The sequence below is a fragment of the Puma concolor genome, chromosome C2 (assembly GCF_028749965.1).
Source record: "Puma concolor isolate L17-30 chromosome C2, mPumCon1.1.hap2, whole genome shotgun sequence".
Taxonomy (NCBI): Eukaryota; Metazoa; Chordata; class Mammalia; order Carnivora; family Felidae; genus Puma; species Puma concolor.
The window spans coordinates 18,346,941-18,368,104 of record NC_141675.1 but is presented as its reverse complement, the minus strand read 5'-3'; the positions used below and the strand labels follow the sequence as shown (position 1 = coordinate 18,368,104).

General features: G+C 43.7%; 1 protein-coding gene across 13 annotated transcripts in view; it reads right to left on the bottom strand.

Moving 5' to 3' along the window:
- THRB (thyroid hormone receptor beta) overlaps window positions 1–21,164 on the bottom strand; it is a 391,687-nt gene that overhangs the window by 9,276 nt on the left and 361,247 nt on the right. For all 13 annotated transcript variants that reach the window (XM_086676252.1, XM_086676251.1, XM_086676258.1 and 10 more), the window contains 3 exons: window positions 20,955–21,160; window positions 10,486–10,632; window positions 3,018–3,276 (listed from right to left, as the gene is read on the bottom strand). In XM_086676252.1, coding sequence (XP_086532378.1) covers window positions 3,018–3,276; window positions 10,486–10,632; window positions 20,955–21,160 — 612 coding nt within the window. The remainder of the gene's footprint in view (window positions 1–3,017; window positions 3,277–10,485; window positions 10,633–20,954; window positions 21,161–21,164) is intronic.

The following is a 21,164-nucleotide window of genomic DNA, read 5'->3' as shown; positions in this document are numbered from 1 at the left end:
CCATGGAGCACAGATATGTAGCTATCATTTGCCAACTGTAAAGTGTCTTCTAATATTTTTCTGGTGTTGGCAGTATTAATGAAAAGTTCCCAGGCCATTAGGGTGGAGAAGATTTTTAAAAGGTTTTTAAGTATGTCACATGGCTCTCCGGCAGTGACAGCATCATCAGAATCAGAGGATGGGGAAGAATCGCCCAGTTAAGTGTTTGACAGGGTTTGGTATCACAATTTTTGCCTTCTCAAATATTCCCTTTATTTACTTTACTGAGATTATTTGTTTAACAATCTGTTAAAATTAACTCACTACAGGGGAAACATATTATTCAGTAAATAAAAATCCATTTGCCGTACTTAGAAGATAGCCGTAAAAACAGGGTGTGTGACAGAAACCTTTATTAAACTTATTTATTAATTATTTTTTTAATGTTTATTTATTTTTGAGAGAGACAGAGCATGAGCAGGGGAGGGGCAGAGAGAGAGGGAGACACAGAATCCGAAGCAGGCTCCAGGTTTTGAGCTGTCAGTGCAGGTGCCCCACCTTTATTAAACTTTAGCTAAAGATTCTTGCCGAAGACTGAGATCCGCTCTGTTATACAGGGAGGTCAGTAAGTGTTAGGCATTCGGGATAGACTGGCACCAAAATGAATCTCTCTCCTTGCCTTATTTAGAAGGAGATATAACTAGAAAGAAAACTGTAAAAGAAATAGCTTTCTCACTATGTGGCTCAATGTTATTTAAAATTCTTTGTACCACTACAATTTCACTAACAATTACCTTGAATCCCCCTCCAGAATATAATTCCCACTTTAGTTCAATTTCCTTATTTTAAGGGACACTGAAACCCAAAGGAAAGGGGTTACCCATTTTCTTTCTTTAAAAAAAATTTTTTTTTGTTGACTTTTTTTGAGAGAGAGAAGGAGGGAGAGAGAGAGAGAGAGAGAGAGAGAGAGAGAGAGAGAGCATCTGCGAGCAAGTGGGGGAGGGAAAGAGAGAGAGGGAGAGAGAAAGAATCCCAAGCAGGCTCTGAACTGTCAGTATGGAGCTCATTGTGGGGCTCGACTCACAAACCTCGAGATCATGAGTCAAAATCAAGAGTCGGATGCTTAACTGACTGAGACACCCCGGTGCCCCATCCATTTTATTTCTTTAGGACAAAGGGCCTGGGCTTCTCACTGGCTGTTGACTAGAGACTTCCCTCAGCTCCGAGAGGCCACAAGCAGGTCCCTGTCATGTGAGCTTTCCCAGCATGGCAGCTGACTTCATCTAGGCAGCAAGGAGAGTCTCTAGGGCAAGCCTGTTAGCCAGAGGGAATCTTTTATAACATAATGTAACCGAATTGCATGGGGGTGACAGTGAATTCATTGTATTCTGTTGAAGCAAGTCACAGGTTCTGTGCGCACTCAGTGGGAGGGGATTGTACAAGGGTGTAAACATCAGAAGGTGGGGGTCATGGGGGGCACCCTAGAGCTTGTCCACCACAGCATACAGCAGGGTTCGTTATGCTATTCTTTTCTTGTTTTTTTTTAAAATGTTTATTTATTTATTTGAGAGAGAGAGAGGCAGAGAGAGAAGGAGACAGAGAATCCCAAGAGGGGCTTGGGAATCCTGATGCGGGGCTCAATCCAATGAACTGTGAGATCATGACTGGAGCCAAAGTCAAGAGTTGGATGCTTAACCTACTGAGCCACCCAGGTGCCCCCATTATGCTATTCTATACTTATGTTTATGTTTGAGATTTTCCATAATAAAAAGATTTTTTTAAAAAAAGTCTGCCATACCTAAATTTTTTGTAGCAAATAAATTTCAAGATGAGCTTCAAAAAAGAAAAAAGGAATTCTACTGAGTTAACTAGGAAGCATGGACTCTAAGGGTTCTCATGGTACTTGTGACTGATAATTTACCCATCTATTTAGTCATTTATCCCATAAACATTTTTCAAATTCTGAACACTGGCCTAATTGTAATTAGACATATTTCTGTCTTCAAGAAATAAACAGTCCAGAGGGAGATATGGATAAGTTAAGCTGACAGCTGTCGTGCAGAGTGACCCTCAGCTTAACTGAGGATGCTCTGAAAATGCACAGGGTGCCTCTGAAACTACCTTCTATTTAAAGACTAGCTTCCTTTGAAGAGTTTGATGTATTTTGCATTTCTTATTTATTATGACATGATCTCTGAAGAAAAAAAAAAGTCTCAGCATTATCATCTACTCTTTGTGGAAGGAGTCTGAGGCCTTGATCATGAGCTCTAGGCAGGTTAGAGCTGGTTGTAGATTCTTTGCCGTTCCTCCCATCTAGAGGTGGGCTCTTGACTCTGGACTGGTGCTGGGCCTTGTTTGGACCAACAGAATGCGGCAGAAGTGATGCTATATGACTTAAACCTGGGACTTAAGACGTCTGCAGTTTCTGCTTTTGTGTGCTTGGAGCTCTCCTTGGAATCTTCTAGCCATGTAGGAGTTCAGCTAGCCTGCCAGTGGAGAGGATGCATGGAGGCCTACAGCTGTGTTTGATGTCTCAGCCCCAACCTCTGCCATCTTGGATGCTTTAAGCCACTAAATTTTCGGGTAATATGCTATATAGCAATAAACTTAAGCTGTAGCTAAGCCATAAACAAATTTTCCTCAACCAGAACTTAATACAGAATGGTGTAGTCACTCATACCCATACCCTGTGTAATAAACCAGAAGGAGGCAGAGTTGGCCAACTACCATAGGTCAGGCTGGGTAGTGTCTGTTGAAGGTGGATCATCTCACAGAGTCTTTAAAAGGACTCATTTGGGTCCTTCTACTACGCTGGGAGATTGCAGGAAGCATCAGATACCTGACACCCTCCTTCAGTTCCCAGTTCATTGGCAAATCCCTAATTGCTGAAAGAGAATAAGCTATGATTTTGCAGCTAAAGCAGCGGTGGGGACGGGGGGTCGGGGGGGAATGGACTGGAAACTCATCAAGTGATTTGAATTGGCACCAGATAAGCAAAAGCTCTTTTGTTGCCCAATAATGAGTCTGGGAGTACTCACCTGAAGACATCAGGAGGACAGCCTGAAGGAGAGCTACTTCTGTGTCATCCAGGTTGAAAGAAGACAGTGACATGCCCAGGTCAAAGATGGCGTCCGACACCACCCCAAGACCCCCATTCTTCAGCTGGCCCCGCGTCACTGCCATTTCCCCATTCAAGGTTAAAGTCTCACTTTCTGGGTCATAGCGCACAGCAGCGCGAAGGGACATGATCTCCATGCAGCAGCCTTTGAGGAGGATTATCTGGTCTTCACATGGCAGCTGAAAAAAACCAGCCCACGTCAGCAAGAACAAGTGCACAAATGTCAGTAAGGAATAACATGCAGTATTTTAATAGCAACAGGGACAACATCCTGCGATCAATGTCGCTCCTGCACTCTTTGAGGTTATGGCTTTTCCCTTCCTACTTGGCTGCAGACTTTCAACAACCATTCTTCACACTCCAAATTGGTCACCAACTTTAACCTCAGTAGTTTGCATTTCTTTTGTGATGGATATAGATCTCTAACTGGGATTACGGTCATGTGTGAGATTGTGCTCATAATCCCTTACTCTGGAGGTTTGTATCATAACACCAACTGATAACTGCTTGAGAACACGGTTTATGTTAAACTTACCTAATTTTCTCATAGTTCTAACAAGCCAACAGCAGACTCTACTCTTTAGCTGGATTTGATTTTTGAAGCAAGTTTGCTCCTTGTAGGTCTCTCAAGAGGCACAAAAGGAAAAGGTTCCTTATAGATGCATGTTACCCCTAAGGCCCAGAGATGTAAAAGCTTTGCCCAATTTCTTACTTGACACATCCCCAAAGGCAAGGGAATTAAAAGCAAAAATGAACTAATGGGACCTCATGAAGATAAAAAGCTTCTGCACAGCAAAGGAAGCAACCAACAAAACTGAAAGGCAACCAACGGAATGGGAAAAGATATTTGCAAATGACATATCGGACAAAGGGCTAGTATCCAAAATCTATAAAGAGCTCACCAAACTCCACACCCGAAAAACAAGTAACCCAGTGAAGAAATGGGCAGAAGACACGAATAGACACTTCTCTAAAGAAGACATCCGGATGGCCAACAGGCACATGAAAAGATGCTCAATGTCGCTCCTCATCAGGGAAATACAAATCAAAACCACACTCAGATATCACCTCACGCCAGTCAGAGTGGCCAAAATGAACAAATCAGGAGACTATAGATGCTGGAGAAGATGTGGAGAAACGGGAACCCTCTTGCACTGTTGGTGGGAATGCAAATTGGTGCAGCTACTCTGGAAAACAGTGTGGAGGTTCCTCAAAGAATTAAAAATACACCTACCCTATGACCCAGCAATAGCACTGCTAGGAATTTACCCAAGGGATACAGGAGTACTGATGCATAGGGGCACTTGTACCTCAATGTTTATAGCAGCACTCTCAACAATAGCCAAATTATGGAAAGAGCCTAAATGTCCATCAACTGATGAATGGGTAAAGAAATTGTGGTTTATATACACAATGGAGTACTACGTGGCAATGAGAAAGAATGAAATATGGCCCTTTGTAGCAACATGGATGGAACTGGAGAGTGTGATGCTAAGTGAAATAAGCCATACAGAGAAAGACAGATACCATATTGTTTCACTCTTATGTGGATCCTGAGAAACTTAACAGAAACCCATGGGGGAGGGGAAGGAAAAAAAAAAAAAAAAGAGGTTAGAGTGGAAGAGAGCCAAAGCATCAGAGACTCTTAAAAACTGAGAACAAACTGAGGGCTGATGGGGGGTGGGAGGGAGGGGAGGGTGGGTGATGGGTATTGAGGAGGGCACCTTTTGGGATGAGCACTGGGTGTTGTATGGAAACCAATTTGACAATAAACTTCATATATTGAAAAAAAAAAAAAAAAGTTTTGCCCAAAGTCACCGAGTGAATTAGGGGTAGAGGTGGAACTAGAATTCAGACCTCATGGCTCCCAGGGTTGTATTCTCAGTACCTCAGGCACTGGAGTTACTCCGCACACTGGAGTTCCCTGCCAGTTCTGTAATCTCATTTTAAGCATATTTGGTTGTCTTGTTAATTAGGATTTGTGATGATGTGATAGCATTTATAACAAACTTAAAAAGAAAAAGAACTTTGTTAGCAAAATAACAAAAAATCAGAATTTTACTTTCTGGCAGGAGAGAATGTTGAATTAAAAGCCACCATCAAAGTAGCTTGAAAGGCTATTAGTTAATGGATATTTTTGATGCACTGGCATCATGCTAAGATTTACAGGTGTCATCTTATTTAATCGTCACAGCAATACCGCGAAGTGAATATTCTAATTTCAATTTCATTCATGAAAGTGGAAATCCAGGCACCGAGAGGTTGAGTAACATGCTAAGGGGTCACATGAGTATTTTGTGGGTGAGGCTAGGACTTGAAGCTAGATCTTTCAGAATCCAGTGCAAAGAAAGAAGAGAACACACTCTTTCGAAATACTTGGGATATGACTAAGCTATCATAAGCAATGAATGTGTAAATCACACATAATTTTTATTTTTTCATTAAATCAGGTACAAACTCTTTTGGGGCAATACTCTTGGCAACACTTGACTAGTTCAATTTAGGTTGTTACATAAAACTGAAGGTAATACTACTGAATTATATTAAAATGTTGGGCATTTCATATTTTTCGCTAAGTCAGCCTAGCCAGCTTACCATTTAACTTCAAATTACTTAGCTTTTTCTACAGAATAAAAGTCATTTCATATTTGGTTCTGGAATATATATACATGGGAATTCTCTCCTTCCACTCATTAAAAAAAAAATGACTGGGGGCGCCTGGGTGGCTCAGTCGGTTAAGCGGCCGACTTCGGTTCAGGTCATGATCTCACAGTCCGTGAGTTCGGGCCCCGCGTCAGGCTCTGTGCTGACAGCTCAGAGCCTGGAGCCTGCTTCAGATTCTGTGTCTCCCTCTCTCTCTGACCCTCCCTCGTTCATGCTCTGTCTCTCTCTGTCTCAAAAATAAATAAACATTAAAAAAAAAAATTAAAAAAAAAATGACTGTGATTTACTTTTATTTAGGTTCTAATTTGTATTCCAGGCCCAAGATCATAGTAGGCAATGGGAAACCCTGATCTTGGATAGATCCTCCACCAGTAAGATGGAGCATTGGTCCAAGTGGGCACAGGTTGGCTTTAATGCCCATGGGAAATGTCAGCCTCATCAGGGTCACCTGAGGGCTTGTTAAATACATTGCTGGTTCCACCCTCCGAGTTTCTGCATTCTCCAAGCTCCCAGAGGATGCTCATGCTGCTGGTTCAGGGACCCCGCTCTTGAGAACCGCTGGCATAGAATGACAAAGAGAAATTGCTGATCAGATCAAACCATTTATTTTTTTAATCTGTCATAAAGAATGCAAACTTGGGCAGGCCGCGTCTTTGTAGCCAAGTCTGAATCTAGATGAAGTAGATTTCTTTTTATAACTTCCTGTTAATTGGTTCAGATTTAAATAAAAGTTGAATAAGTATTTGTTAAGAATCAACCAACGGTTTAGAAACTAGGCCAGATGCCTTTTCCTTTTAGAAACGTCTGTAGGTTGGGCGCCTGGGTGGCTGAGTCTGTTAAGTGTCCGACTCTTGAATTTGGCTTAGGTCATGATCTCAGGGTTGTGAGATCGAGAGCCCTGTGTTGGGCTCTTTGCTGGGTGTGGAGTCTGCTTAAGATTCTGTCTGTCTGTCTGCCTCTGTCCCTTCCCCGCTTGTGCTCTTGCGTGCTCTCTCTCTCTCAAAGAAAAGAAGGGTTTGTAGGATGATGGTAAGATTTGTTTCAACATGTGGGCAAATAACCTCAGTCACCTGCCCCAATACTTTCATTGAGAGGCAGCTGCAAGAGGGCATGGCAGGCAGAGTTGCAGGGGCATTCCCACAGACTCTCTGTCACCTTAGGAGAGCAGCACTCGGGCTGATTGGCAAAGATGTCCGTGCCCTGCATTCCAGAAGTAATTCTTTTCTTTTTTATGTTTATTTATTTATTTAGAGAGAGAGAGAAAGATTGTGAGTAGGGGAAGGGCAGAGAGAGAGGAGAGAAAATCCCACGCAGGCTCCATATTGTCAACTCAGAGCCCAGTGCAGGGCTTGATCCCACGAACGCTGAGATCATGACCTGGGCCAAAATCAAGAGTCGGATGTTTAACAGACTTAGCCACGCAGGACCCTCAGAAGTGATTCTTAATGTGTGTTTTGGCAGCTTTGTCAGCAATGATTTTAGATCTTTTGAAGCCCTGGGTGTCCACCAACCTTGCTGGTGGATTGGCACGGATCTTAGCACAGCATTACTGTGCGCACAATTTGAACAGCACATGCACCAAAATGCCTCTGGCAGGAAAGCTCTGGCTCTCCAGACCACCTGGGATCTCCAGCCCACTCCACAGGAAGCTAACGGGCCCACACAGTTCATTTCCTTCTTTGGGGTTCTAAAGAGAATGAGAAAGGGCTAAAAGTCCTCAGGAGGCCACCAACACCAGAAACAGATGTGTGTCGGCTGTTAAAGTAGCCCCTCCCGACCATTTTTTTTTTTTTTTTTTCTGCAATTTGGAGACTACAAATCAGGGTTGGAGGAGAGATGGAATCGTGACTTTGAAGCAGGATTAAGCTTCTGAAGGAACTTGGAGAAGCTTGCCACAGCTGTGCTTGAAAAGTTCCATGTGGACCCCTCACTCTTGCCATGGACACAAGTGTGTTTGTTACTAGTGGTGGAGATGGCTTCTTCCCCTTTTTCTTTAACTGAAATATCTCTCCATGGTTGGTGTACGTCAGTTTTACATTTTCCTAAGAAACATTTTTGGAGGGTATTCAAAAGGGAACATGTGACTAACAAGCTAGCTCGAGTTGTAGGGGTAGTGTCCTCAATAGGGTTTTTCTTCACACACCTAGGATGGGGGACAAAGGACACAGCCCAGAGAGAGAGAGAGGACCAAGAAAGGAAAACGAACTCAACCCCATGAACGAAACAGAAAGATGACGCGCAGAGTCAGAGGAACCCAGCAGCCTTGGAACAGCTCTACACCCTTCTTGAGAGCAGTTTGGCAACACATATCACAAGCCTTAAAAGGTGTATATACCCTACTCCTTAGACTCTACTTCTAAGATTTGCCCTTAGGAAACAGTGCAGTGAGCGGGGCATAGACACCGGGATGCTTACTGTAGAATGTTTATATCAGTGAAGAATGGGAAATGAGCTGAAGATCAGTCAAAACAGGTGACCTAAATTCTATAGATCTCTTCTGTAGTTTGTGGTCATTAAAACTTCGTCTGTGAAAAAACACTTAAATGATGTGTTCTGTGGCTGAGGGTAAAACGTTTGGTTTAACAGGGTGATGGCAACATTTCTTTCTTTTTTTTTTTTCTTTTTTCTTTTTTTTAATGTTTATTTATTTTTGAGAGAGACGCAGAGTGCGAGCAGGGGAGGGGCAGAGAGAGAGGGAGACACAGAATCTGAAGCAGGCTCCAGGCTCTGAGCTGTGAGCACACAGCCCGATGCGGGGCTTGAACTTAGGAACTGCGAGATCATGACCTGAGCTGAAGTTGGACGCTTACCCGACTGAGCCACCCAGGTGCCCCTATAACGTTCTGTTTCTTTATTTCAGTGTTAATTACATGGGTGTGTTGAGTATGTGAAAATTCATTGGGCTGCACCTTTATATGTGCCTTTTACTCTTTAACAAAAAGTAAAAACATAGTTTCATAAGTAGGAAGTAAAATAAGGTAGATAAAGTTAAATATGTTTCATACTTCATATATATGTGGGTACATGTACACACACACACACACACACACACACACACACACACACACACACATAACTGAAAAAAGACTCAAATAGGCTCCAGAATGGCAGCAGCTTATCTTTAAGTGGTGTTATTATGAATCAATGTCTTGAATATGTTATTGTTAATAACCTTCCAAACTTTAATAACTAATTTTTTAAAAAGATGGTCAGAGACGTGGAAAGCTCCATACCAATACAGACACAAGTCAAAATCCCTTCTCTAGGACTCACCAGCTCCTCTGAGTATGAATAGCTCCCACTGCAGGGCTACCAGCCAGCATGTCAGGTACCCTGGCCCCATCACAGTAGGGGGATAAAGGGGAGGGAGAAGAGGGAGGCACGCACTCTTCCTCAGCTAAGTCTGGGGATCAGATACCTGCCTCCTGAAGCCCACTGCTCTGTCCTTCTAGATATGGCTCTTGTGGAGGCTCAAAATAGGCAATGAGAAGCATCCACATCAGTGTCTGAGGTCTCCAGCTGGGCTCCCACTATTGCAAACTCAAAGGCACAAACGAGCTGGAAGCCAAGGCATGACGGAATCATTCCAGGCGAGGAGACGGCTTCTTTCTAGGTGAGGCCAGATTCACTTATCACTTGGGTAGCTTACCCCAGAGGCTCACAGCAGTATGTGGACTTCTCTATTTGATATCTCTCTGGGTCCCCTTGGAGGTGGGAAGAGCAATAGATTGGCACCTGATGGGGGTTTTCAAAGGGCAAAATTTTCCACTTGATTTAAAAAAGGAAGGCTAGAGACAGGATGGTAATGTGATAGAGGAAGTAGCAGCAGCATTAACAGCTAAAATTTATGGATATACTTAGGACCAGGCACTATCCAAACACTTTATATATATGATCCCATTTAAACCTTGCAACAGCTCTGAGAGGTAAATACTATTATGATTCCCATTGTAAAGATGAGATAAGCAAGAGTTGAAGACACCAAATAACTTATGTAGGATTCTAGCCCATTCAGCTGACTGCAGGTCCCATGCCCCCAGGTACCACATAGTAAGACTGCTAAAGATGAGGTGCGCAAAAGGGAAAGCCTGTGAGCTCTGTTGGGTGTGCTCTTCAGGGTGCCCTGAACGTGGGGCAAGAAAGGGTGAGATTATAGGAAAAGGGAGGAGACTCAAGGAGTTATTAAGATCCTTGCTCTGTGAGGGAGCTCCTTGTTGTTGAGGAGGAAACAACCACACAACTGTTTTTGCTGTGATGTGTAATGGAAAGCATATCGACTTCGACTCAAGCCATCGCTGTTTGCACAACTTCATGTCATCTCTTTGATCTTAGTTTTCCCCAATCATAAAATGGGCTTAATTAAAGCTACCCTGCAAATCTGTTACAAGGTTTGGATGTAATGTGGGCAGACTTGGGCATGGTAACTGGGACATCATAGGTGCTGAATGAATAGAAGTTATTGCGGTCCTATTTCCCTATGCCTGGAGTCAGTGGAAGGAGAGAATCTTCAGCCTCATGTGGACAAGCTAATGAATGATGACTGAATAGAGAAGGTAGGGAAATAAAAAAATGAAACAGAGTGCATTTTCATTTTGTACTGACATTGCTTTCACGTGACCTAAGTCCCTACTAATTAATATTAAATTATAAATAATACTCAGTATTCCTGGAAATTGATGGAACTATAACGAAAAATAATGCAGAAGGAAAAACAGTTTCCTCACCTCACAAAACATAGGCAACTTTTTGGCAAAATCCACCACTCTGGTAATTGCTGGTGTGATGATTTTTGTAAAATGGCTGAAGGCTTCCAAGTCAACCTTTCCACCTTCTGGGGCATTTACTATTGGTGCTTGTCCAATATCTTCTGGCTAAGGAGGAGAAACAAGAAAGATTTAAATGAAAAACCTGGAGGATCTTTATTTATCATAGTTCTCGTGTGGCAGAAAATCTCTTCTGAGTGGACATACTCTACAATTTCTAGTTTTCACTTTGCTTATTAACAAACTATGCAGTTTCACATGGTTCAGTTCTCTGAGCAAAGATATAGGTGTTGGCCATTGCTTTGATAGCCGCCAGTGATCATGTTGACAGGATTGTTGCCGCAGAAATAAAGAGAGAGAAAACGAGAGAAGAAGGGAGCCAGAGAGAAACAACAGGAATTTGGGTTCTGCTTCTGAATGCGCAAAGGATGCCGGGTGACATATGTGCTTGGGGCTCTGGGGTAGCATTTTCAGAGCACTGAACATTCTGGCGTATGTAGACTGTGATGAATGGGATGGGATGAGATGGGATGTCCTGGCAAGTAGCACCCTGTGGATTCATTCTTGCTTTTGACCCAGCTGCTGGGGCTCAAAGTTCCTGTCTGCTCTACAGACTCCAGTAGGAGGAGGTCTCAGTGGGCTGAGGGGAAAGACCTCTGAGTCGCCTACAGGAACTGAATTGTATAAACTTGGCAAACTTTTGGGCAGAGTGGGTCATTTGCCAGTGTCTAGTGTCTCTGGAGCACTTCTGTGTCATTGACTTGCCCAAGAACAATCCATAGCCTTGCTAGTCAAAGGGTGGTGTGGCAGGTTGGGTGTCACCTGGACACTTGTTAGAAACCCCCCCTCCCCAGACCTAATGGTGCAGAATCAGCATTTTAGCAAGCCTCCCAGGTGGTTGTGCTTGTGTTAGCCACCCAGTTGTCCATTGGCACCCCCTAGCTCCTTAGCAGGGCGCTCAAAGACCATCACGGTCTCATGTATCTGCTCTTGTCACCTGTGTTTCCTGCCAGTAATAGTCCTCTCTGTTGTCTTCTCTTGTTGTGATAATCATGACCACTATTTATCTGTGGCCAAGCAAGCCAGCCCCTTTAAGGGAGCACATTATCTCAAGCAGTCCTTACACAATCCTGATTGGCAGATGAGCAAACAAAGGGCTCAAGGAGGTTAAGAACAATCCCCTGAGGCCAGGACTGGGATATCGGTCACCCAGACTCCACACACCAATCTGCCAGGAGCCCCACATCTACCCCCTACTTTGAAGTTTTAATAACCTGTACACTTTTGACACCAGGGGGCAAAGTTCTACCACTCTTAATATTCCCCTTACTAGCCTTTCCCACTGCCTTCCTGGAAGTTGTGAAGGTCATCAAAGGGATTAGAGATTCACACCTGCCTCACGACCATCTCTGTCTAGAGCCACAGTGAACAGACTAGAACCAGTCATCCAAGGTTGGGAGGTGTGAGACAGTGGGCAGAGGTGGGCAGGAGGAACGGGCACTATGAGTGAGTCAAGCAAAGCTGAATCCCTCACTTGCAGAGTGGTGGGGGCACATCACTTGTGACAAGACTGTGGCCTACCTACCGCCGTGGTCCCCAAACATCCCTGTATCAGAATCATTGGGTTGGGCTCCTGTGTCCAGAGTTTCTGATGCAGTAGATCAGGGGTAGAGTCTGGGAACAACCTGAATTTCTAGCAACTTCCTGGAGCAATGGTGCTGGTCTGGGACCACACTTTGAGAACCACTGGGCTGGCAGTAACTGCATCCAGCTCAGAGTAATCCAGTTACCATTTTCTTTTCACACGTCCCCAGTCATTGCTCACATCTAATTTTTAGCACAAAGAAAAGCAAAGGATGATTCTTTTACTGACTTGTTTCCAGGGCACAAGGGTCAACAGGAGCAGCCCAGGCCCTCCAGGGGTGTGGTAGGAGCTGTGGTTACAGCCTAGGGAAGGATTTTAAAATTTATTACATAGCAAACTCTGGCAGCATTGACCCTTTTTGGGTTATCCAGTAGGTTCTCTGTTTATTTTATTTTACTTTTTTGGGGGGGAGGGTGGTTTGCTTTGCAGGCAGCAAGTGGGTGGGAAAGGGACCTAGTCTGTCATGTTATCACAGTCAGTGATGATGTTTTGGGGCAACTGTTGGCATGGGGAGCCCATGGGAGGTTACTGTTCTGCTGGCTTTCTGGATGCAGACAGAATTGATGGAATAACCACACGTACAGCTTCTCTCTCTCTTTCTCTCTCTCTGTGTTTCTCACGTAGACTGGGCTAAGGGAAAAGGCACATTTGGGCACTGCTGTTCCTCGTATTCTTCACCTCATCGGTCTTTATAATTTCTCCCACCCCAGAAATGAGGCTCATCTCACCTGCTTTGTCTGTCTGTCTTATGACTCTGTCATGAAGATCGACTGATAAGAGGGACATGGTCACACATGAAAAAAGAAAGGGCGTTTTATACACATACACACACATAAGGTGAAGTTTTTTAGAAATAACAATAAAAATATGTTAATATTTTTAATAGTTTGGCCTGGTTGATTCCAAATGTCTTGTCATTGAACATGATAGATCTAATCTGATTTTATTGAATGGCATTCAGTGTCCTTTGAAAGGTGTGAGTCAATACTGATGTTAAAAATTTCCATTTAATCTGTGAGTTCACGGGGTATTTGAATCATGCCTGTGATACCTCTAAAAGTTTGAAAAAAGGGGGGAAATTATACAAGGAAATACAGCAATTTTAATTAAAATTAACCCCCCAAATGTAACCACCTCACAAGCTTTTCTGTTGAAAAATACATATCAGGGTAGGAAAAAAATGTATTTTTAAGTCTTTGGGTATTTAATGGAAAATACAATTGCTAGAAGTAAAATCATATACAAAGTAAAAGCTTTTTATTATTATCAAGGGTTATCCCCATAATGGATCTTGGATACCGGAAAATATACATGGATAGATGGATAAATAGACAGACAGACAGACAGACATAGTCTATGAATTGACCTGAGTTCACCCATCAGGTACGAAAAATTAAGGTTGAGCAATGTAAATTTGTCTGTGACATCCCTAAAGGTTTTTCACCCATATGGACAACAGATCATTTGCTGCAATATTTGGGAGATGTTAAAAACAGGAGTACAAATATTCGACATCAGCTGTATCTAATCAGATATGTTAATATAGCTGGTAGCCTTGTAATCCATGACGTGAGTTACATTTGCTCACAAGCACACACGTGTCTGCACTGAGAGCAAACTCAGGTACTGATGATAAGCCTCGGGCTTGCAGCTTCACCAGCGTAGGCTGTGGGCAAAGCCTGGTTTTTGCCCGTGTGGCACACACTGCCTTAGCTTGCTCATAGGGTTGTTGCCAGTTCTCCTTCTGACTTTCTTCCTCCTCGCCTGCCCTCATGGACCTCCTGTGCCAGCTGAGCCCACCTCTCGCCATCTGCTCCCCAGGTGGCTTTGCACTGCTGTGGTTTGGAGCTGCCTTTCCTCTGACTTGTACTTTCTCTGAAGTCCCTGCTTCCATCTTATCTTGGCCAATTCCAAATCCCACCCCACTCAAATTCTATTTTCTCCTTAAAGTCTTCCCAGATCACCTGTGTGAAATGATGCCTTCCTCACTGGAACACATACGGTGGCTCATGTACATCACTCATATGGCATTTAGGCATTTATTACTATTATATTGCAGTTATATAGGCTCACAGCTAAGATATGGATTTCTTGGGGGGGGCATAAGCCCTTAAGTATCTTTGTCTACTTTGTGGAAAGCATTGGGCTAAAAGGTGGAGGACAGAATGCTTGTTGGTTGGTTGAGTGAATAAATGTAGGTTTATATTCGTTCAACTATGCAGCCAAGCCTAGTTCTAGATGCTAAGTTACATCAGTAAACAATGCATCCTTAAGGAACTTTCACTGTAATTGAGGGAAGACAGGCAATAAACAAAAACAGTACTCTCACAGAAGAATTTCTGTCTGTGATTAGACGGAAGGTGACATGATGGTATGTAGGGGTCAGGAAGCAGATGGGCAGCCCAGGGTGAGAAGTGACGTGTGAGCTTTAACTGGAAGACAGCCCTCCACAGATCCAGGGGAAGAGCATTTAAGGCAAAAGGAAAACCAGTGCCAAGTCCCAAGGCCAGAAAGGAGGCCTGTGTGCTCAGAGACTGCACGAGATGAAGGACAGAGGCAGGTAAGGGTCCTGTGATGCTGGGCCTTGTGGGCTGTGGGGAGGAGACAGGGTTGTGTAGTGCAGCTCCACTGAAAGGCTTTGAGTAGGGGTGCAGTGGGATGAGACTTTGGGTTATGGTGCAGAATAGGGATACGGGAAGCCAGAGGAAGAAATGGGCTGGCAGCAACAGCCTTTTGGGTAGGAGATGAAGTGGGCTGGACTACAGGGCAGCAGTAGAGATGGAGAGAAGCAGAAGAACTCCAACCTCTTCTGGGAGCCGGACACAGGGATTTCTGATGGACTGGATGTGGGGTGTGAGACAATGAGGAATCCAGAGTGTCTCTTCTTGGGCAGTGGAGGAGGTGGGGGGCCCAAAGAGAGAGATTCAGGGGTTTGCAGGGGTGAGCTTCAACTAGCTCAGTGCTAGAGCAGGCTGGTGATGCCCAAATGGAGACTAAGTGCCTTTCTGCTTGGACTGTTCATCAGTATTGTTCAGGTGAGTGGCAGATGCTGCCACTTGACCTCTTTGCAATGGCTGGCCAGAGCTGAGGACTTCTTGGCTTGAACCTGCAAACTCTCTGGCACATGCAGAGTGGGATGGGGCCAGACAGGACTCTCCCCTTTCTCTGCTGATCACAGCGTGTCTCTTGCACCTTTGTAAGGAGGGGTGGGAAGACCCAGACAAATGGTGATTAAACGTCCCTCGGCTTTGAGATATTACTACAGGCTCTCCATTTTCCTGGGATGAGCAGGGATGGGATGTGAGGATGGGGGTGGTAGGGATAATGCACATAGGCACCACTAATGTGGTTGTTCATGATATGCCAAGCACTTATATCTATAACTTTTATACCATGTGGTGTAAAGTCACTTGAGCCATAGAGGTGAAGTAACTTGCCCGAAGTCACATAATTAAAAAGCAACAACCATATACATATAAAGCGACAGAGGCAAGCACTGAACTCAGGCTGTCTGGTTCCAATCTCCATGCACATGACTAGACAACCCTGCCTTCTTCTGATGTAGTTATCATAATCTCAGGTGTGACAGAAGCCTTTCTGACTTGAGTGCTCTTGTCTTATGACCTGTCTACACAGACCACACGTGGCCAAATCACTCATCCTGCCTGACCCTTCCGCTTATGCCACTTTTCTGAGGCTTTCCCAGTCAAGCATGTGTGAAATCAGAGAGTAGCTCTGCCAGGGAAAAATAGGGCAGGCCTGCCCTGGTTCTGATGCTCACACTTTATACTTGTGTGGAAAATCCATCCAAAGTCACATCTTTGCATGTGAACGAAGGGAGCAGAATAATAACACAATGTCAACAGAAAATATTGTTGCTGGTATGGGGTTTGCTCCAAACCAAGTGTCTTCCCACTCTTGGGAGGTGTAGAAGTGAATTAACCTTGGTGGAGAGACACTGCTTCCCTTGTTTGTCATAAGATGCCCCTTGTTCCCTTTTCAGTGCACTTTTTTTTTAATGTTTATTTATTTTTGAGAGAGAGAGAGAGCACAAGCAGAGGGAGAAGCAGAGAGAGAGGGGAACAGAGGATCTGAAGCGGGCTCTGTGTTGACAGCAGCGAGCCTGATGTAGGGCTTGAACTCACGAACCGCGAGATCATGACCAGAGCCAAAGTTGGATGCTCAACTGAGTCTCCCAGGTGCCCCCACGCAGTGCACTTCTATATTTCATCGTTATTGTCATCACACCCGAAGGGTTATTACTTTGGGCACTTTTGTACCATTCGGGATTTAAGTGGATTGGAGAAAACCAGAAAATTATGATTTAAATGCTTTTGGAAGTAGTTTTAAAGAATGGCTTTGAATTATTATGAAAATATGCATGGCTATTTAAAAAGTTTCTTATTTGCCAGTGACTGTCATTTTCACAGACATAAATATAGATTTGAAACCCAGGTCAAACCACCAGTCTCTATTTCTGACTTGAGTCCTGGTGTCAGGGTAAAAAATGATGAAGAAGGTTTTTTTGGGGAATAAATTACTTTCCTGCTCGGATAAATGAATACTTCCAGCTTTTATGACAACATATAATTTTTAGTCCCTTATGATATATTACTATATACCATTTAATAGTCTCCTCAAATTCTTTTTCAAAATAAGATGGGCCATCATCACATACAAATAAGTGAAATAGTGTATGTAGCAGTGTTGTAAGCAGAATAAAGGCCATCAGCCACACAGAAGACATAAATCCTAATATGTAGAAGCCTATTCAGACATGGATATCATTTAATGTCTTTAATGAAGGATTCGTAATGTCCGTGCAGGAATAATTTACCACTCAGTGAAATTTTTTTTCCTGAGCATAAATACTCAATTGGAGGCACTCTTCTGCAAGAGGTATGTGTAAATATGTAAACTGGCTGAGACACAGGGCTTAACTGTTCTGTCTCTGAGGATGGGCCAGTGGAACTGTACATTCTGTTTAACAAATATTTATTGAGTTCTGTTCTGGTTATCTACGCTGTGTAACAAACTACCCTAAAACTTATTGGCTTAAAACAACAAATTTTTACTGATGCTCAAAGTTGATGGGCTCAGCTGGGTGGTTCTCACTTGGGGTCCCTCATACAGTTGTCCTCAGATGGCAGCAGAGGCTGGTGTCATCTACTGGCTTTTTTACTCATGTTTCTGGTGTCTGGTTTGGCACTGGATTTGGCCTTAAAAGTCACTGTGCTAAAATCTGTTGCCCCCTTTAAAAAAAAATATCTATCTATCTATCTATCTATCTATCTATCTATCTATCTATCTATATATTTTTTAAGTTTATTTATTTATTTTGAGAGAGACAGAGACAGCACAAGTGGGGGAGGGACAAAGAGAGAGGGAGAGAGAGATAATCCCAAGCAGGCTGTGCACCATCAGCATGGAGCCCGATGCAGGGCTCGAACTCACAAAACCATGAGATCATGACCTGAGCCAAAACCAAGAGTTGGACGCTTAACTGACTGAGCCACCCAGGTGCCCCTAAATACCGTTGCTTAAAGGAATCACACACCAGCCCCCATTCAGTGAGAGAGAAGAATGGACTCCACATCTCCATGGGAGAGAATGAGCTGTATATATAGTCAAGAAAGACTCTAATGGCAGCCATCTTTAAGAAAAGCTACCATACATCTCAACCACACGTGTGATAGACACTGAAGTCACAGTCCTGAATGGAATGTGGTCCTTCCGCTGAGGAGATGTGGGGGTGATCCCAGGCACAGAAGAGGATTGGATGATAGAAATGAAGCTCATTGTAGAGACAAATGGGACTGTGGAGGTATTCTGATCTACCCCAGCACCGCTGTGAAAAAAAAAAAGGCCTAGAGAAGCAGTTCTTCATATTTGGACCAAGAGGGGCAATTTCTTGAACAGAACAAGGATCTACAAAATATACATTTCATGTCAGCTCCACAGCAGGAGGGAGATTGTTGGGTAAAACAGTTGCTCTGTAAATGTTAACTTCCTGAAGAAAACTCTTGTTCCTGGATAACCTCATGGCCCTGACAAAAAACTAATGGCAAATCATTTTGTGCCATACTTTCTTTGGTTCCTTCTGTAGACTGATGAAAAGCATAAGGAGCCTTTGAGCTAAAAGTGCAGACCTCACTGGTTTTAATCATTAGCAATCATGCCATCTTTGCTAAAGAGACCATGAGACATGAAGAGATCTGAGTGTATTTTACCCTACAGAGTTTGTTTGTTTCTTTTTTTAATGTTTATTTTTGAGAGAGAGAGCATGAGAGAGGGGCAGAGAGAAGGGGAGACAGAGGATCCAAAGTGGGCTCCACGCTGACAGCAGGGAACCTGACGAGGGACTCAAACTCACCGACCATGAGATCATGACCTGAGCCCAAATCAGACACTTAACTGACTGAGCCACCCAGGTGCCCCTACAGTTTGTTTCTTGGCTTTCAGATGCAGCTTGTGTGACCTCCTCAGAGAGATCTTTCTGATCACCCTGTTGAGAGAAGTGAAGTCTCTCTCCACTTCCAATTCTCAATCACTCTGTCCCATCAGGATGTTTATTTCCCTCATTGCACAGACCACCACCTGCATTTATCTTTTTGGTTAATCCTTACTGTCTTTCTCCCTCCATCAGAATAGAGCTGACTTATTCACTTCCTGGCACACAGTAGCTGCTCAATAAATGTTTTTTAAAGTAAAAGAACAGATCTTTAGAGTCTGGAAAAAGCGCCCTAGTGACCATGGAAACGGTTTAATTAGGCTGGTATTCATTCTCTTTTTGGAGTAGAGAAAATTGAAATGCAAAATTCCCCAGGAGTCCAGATGTGCCCCAAATCTTCCACTAAATTTACTTAGTCACTACTCTGAAATCAGGCCTGGAAGTGGTTTTCACAATCTCCTTTTATGGCTGACACGTTTGGGGAGATGACAGATTTAGGACTGGAGTAGGCAGGACTGTCTCTTGTAATGCCCTAAATATATTGGATTAGAATTGATCTATCTATCCAGAATTCATATTTTCTCATTCCTGGCAGATATACCAGAGTAGTCCTGAGGATTTAAGATCAACGCACCAAGAGGTGGCCCCTCCAAAGACATGTCTCTTTCAAAGGCTCTTTGGGTTTGGATAGGTGACCAAGTTGTACAGTGTGGTGATTAAGAGCATGGATCCTAGGGGCGCCTGGGTGGTGCAGTCGGTTAAGCGTCCGACTTCAGCCAGGTCACGATCTTGCGGTCCCTGAGTTCGAGCCCCGCATCAGGCTCTGGGCTGATGGCTCGGAGCCTGGAGCCTGTTTCCGATTCTGTGTCTCCCTCTCTCTCTGCCCCTCCCCCGTTCATGCTCTGTCTCTCTCTGTCCCAAAAATAAATAAAAAACGTTGAAAAAAAAAAAAAAAAAAGAGCATGGATCCTGGAGCTGGGCAGTATCCATCACCACTACTTACCTTAAAAGGAGCTTTGTAAGTTTCCTTTTAATTTTTCTGCCTCAGTTCTCTGCTTGGGAAAATGGAGATTGTACCCACATTTACCTACATGGTTGGCATAGGTTAATGTAGAGCAAGCAGTCAGAATCGTACCTGGCACTTGGTAAGAGCCATCTAAGTGTTTGCTAACATTACTGTTCATGGATGCCATCAACAGAGTATGTGAGAACCTGCTCATGACAACATTGAAAGTAATTGAGGGCAGGTAGCTTATGGGTAAGATTTTTCTTTTAAGTTATTTTTATACTGTTTTCATGAAAAAGACTGTCTCCTTATAATGGTGATGTTGAGGTATGAGGACAATTATACACTATACCTTCTTGTTCAGATGGGAAGGAATGCTAATATAACCTGGAGACACAAATAGACCCACCGAATATCTGCTGCCGGGCTCAGTGAGGTGCTCATAAAGGGTTCACATTATAAATTAAGGGCAAGGTCAGACTCTGAGATGGTCAAACACCAGCTAATGGTGGTGGTGGGGGCAGTCCATTTGGTGAGGTGGGTGGACAGCCTGGACTTCTGGGCCTGGCTGCCACTTCCTAGTAGTGTGATCTTGGGTGAACCAAATAAGGCCTTTGGCTTGGTTTGCACATCTCTAAAATGGGGATAGTAATTCTAGCCCAACCCAAAGCATTTTGAGGTCCAAAGGAGAAATGAATGAGAAGGACTTTCACAATGGTTAGTTTTTATAAAAACATCAAACACTGATCTTCCAAGGGTCTGGAAATGCCTGTGTTCTCTCTATATCCCCACTGCCAAACCCTCTCCCTACCCCCATTCCCTTTCTCTTCCTGGACTTGAGTTCTTTTATTTTAGGCTAAACATCTTGACTTCTACTGCCATACACATATATTTGAGATATAGGACACTTCATTCTAGGGGTTATCCTAAAGGGGATATTCTAAAGGGTGAGTTTAGGGGACTAACTGTATTACATGGGCATCTGAGAGAAGAAATGGGTATAAAAAGGGAAAGCTGGCAGGTAAAGAATGGTTACTGATGAGTTGATTCAAGGCTGGCCTTAGTACCAGCAAAAGCAAACAGATAATGTGCACTAAGAAACTGCTTTAGAATTTAGTGACTCACAAGCCATCGATCATAGGAATGACCTTTGTTCTCAGACAGACCTGGGTTCCAATTCTGACTCTGCAAGTCACTTGACTTCTTGGAACTGCAGTTTCCCTATCGGTAAACTGGGAGTAATAAAACCAGCATCCCATAATGAGGACTGAGTTGAGTAGAAAACGCCAAGCACGCGGCTGATATTTAGCTGTGTGGGGGAGCCTTACCAGGAATTTCCGTTTCTGCTTCCAGTGGCTGCCTTGGGCATTGGTGGCCACGTGGGCTTCCGTGACAGTTTTGATGAGCTCCCACTCCTCGTCTGTGGGCTCTGGCTTGTGCCCGATGGATTTCTGCAGTTCTTCCCGTCGTCTCTTCTCCCGGTTCTCCTCAATCAGTTTCCTCTTCGCCAGCCTCTTGCTGTCATCCAGTACCACTGG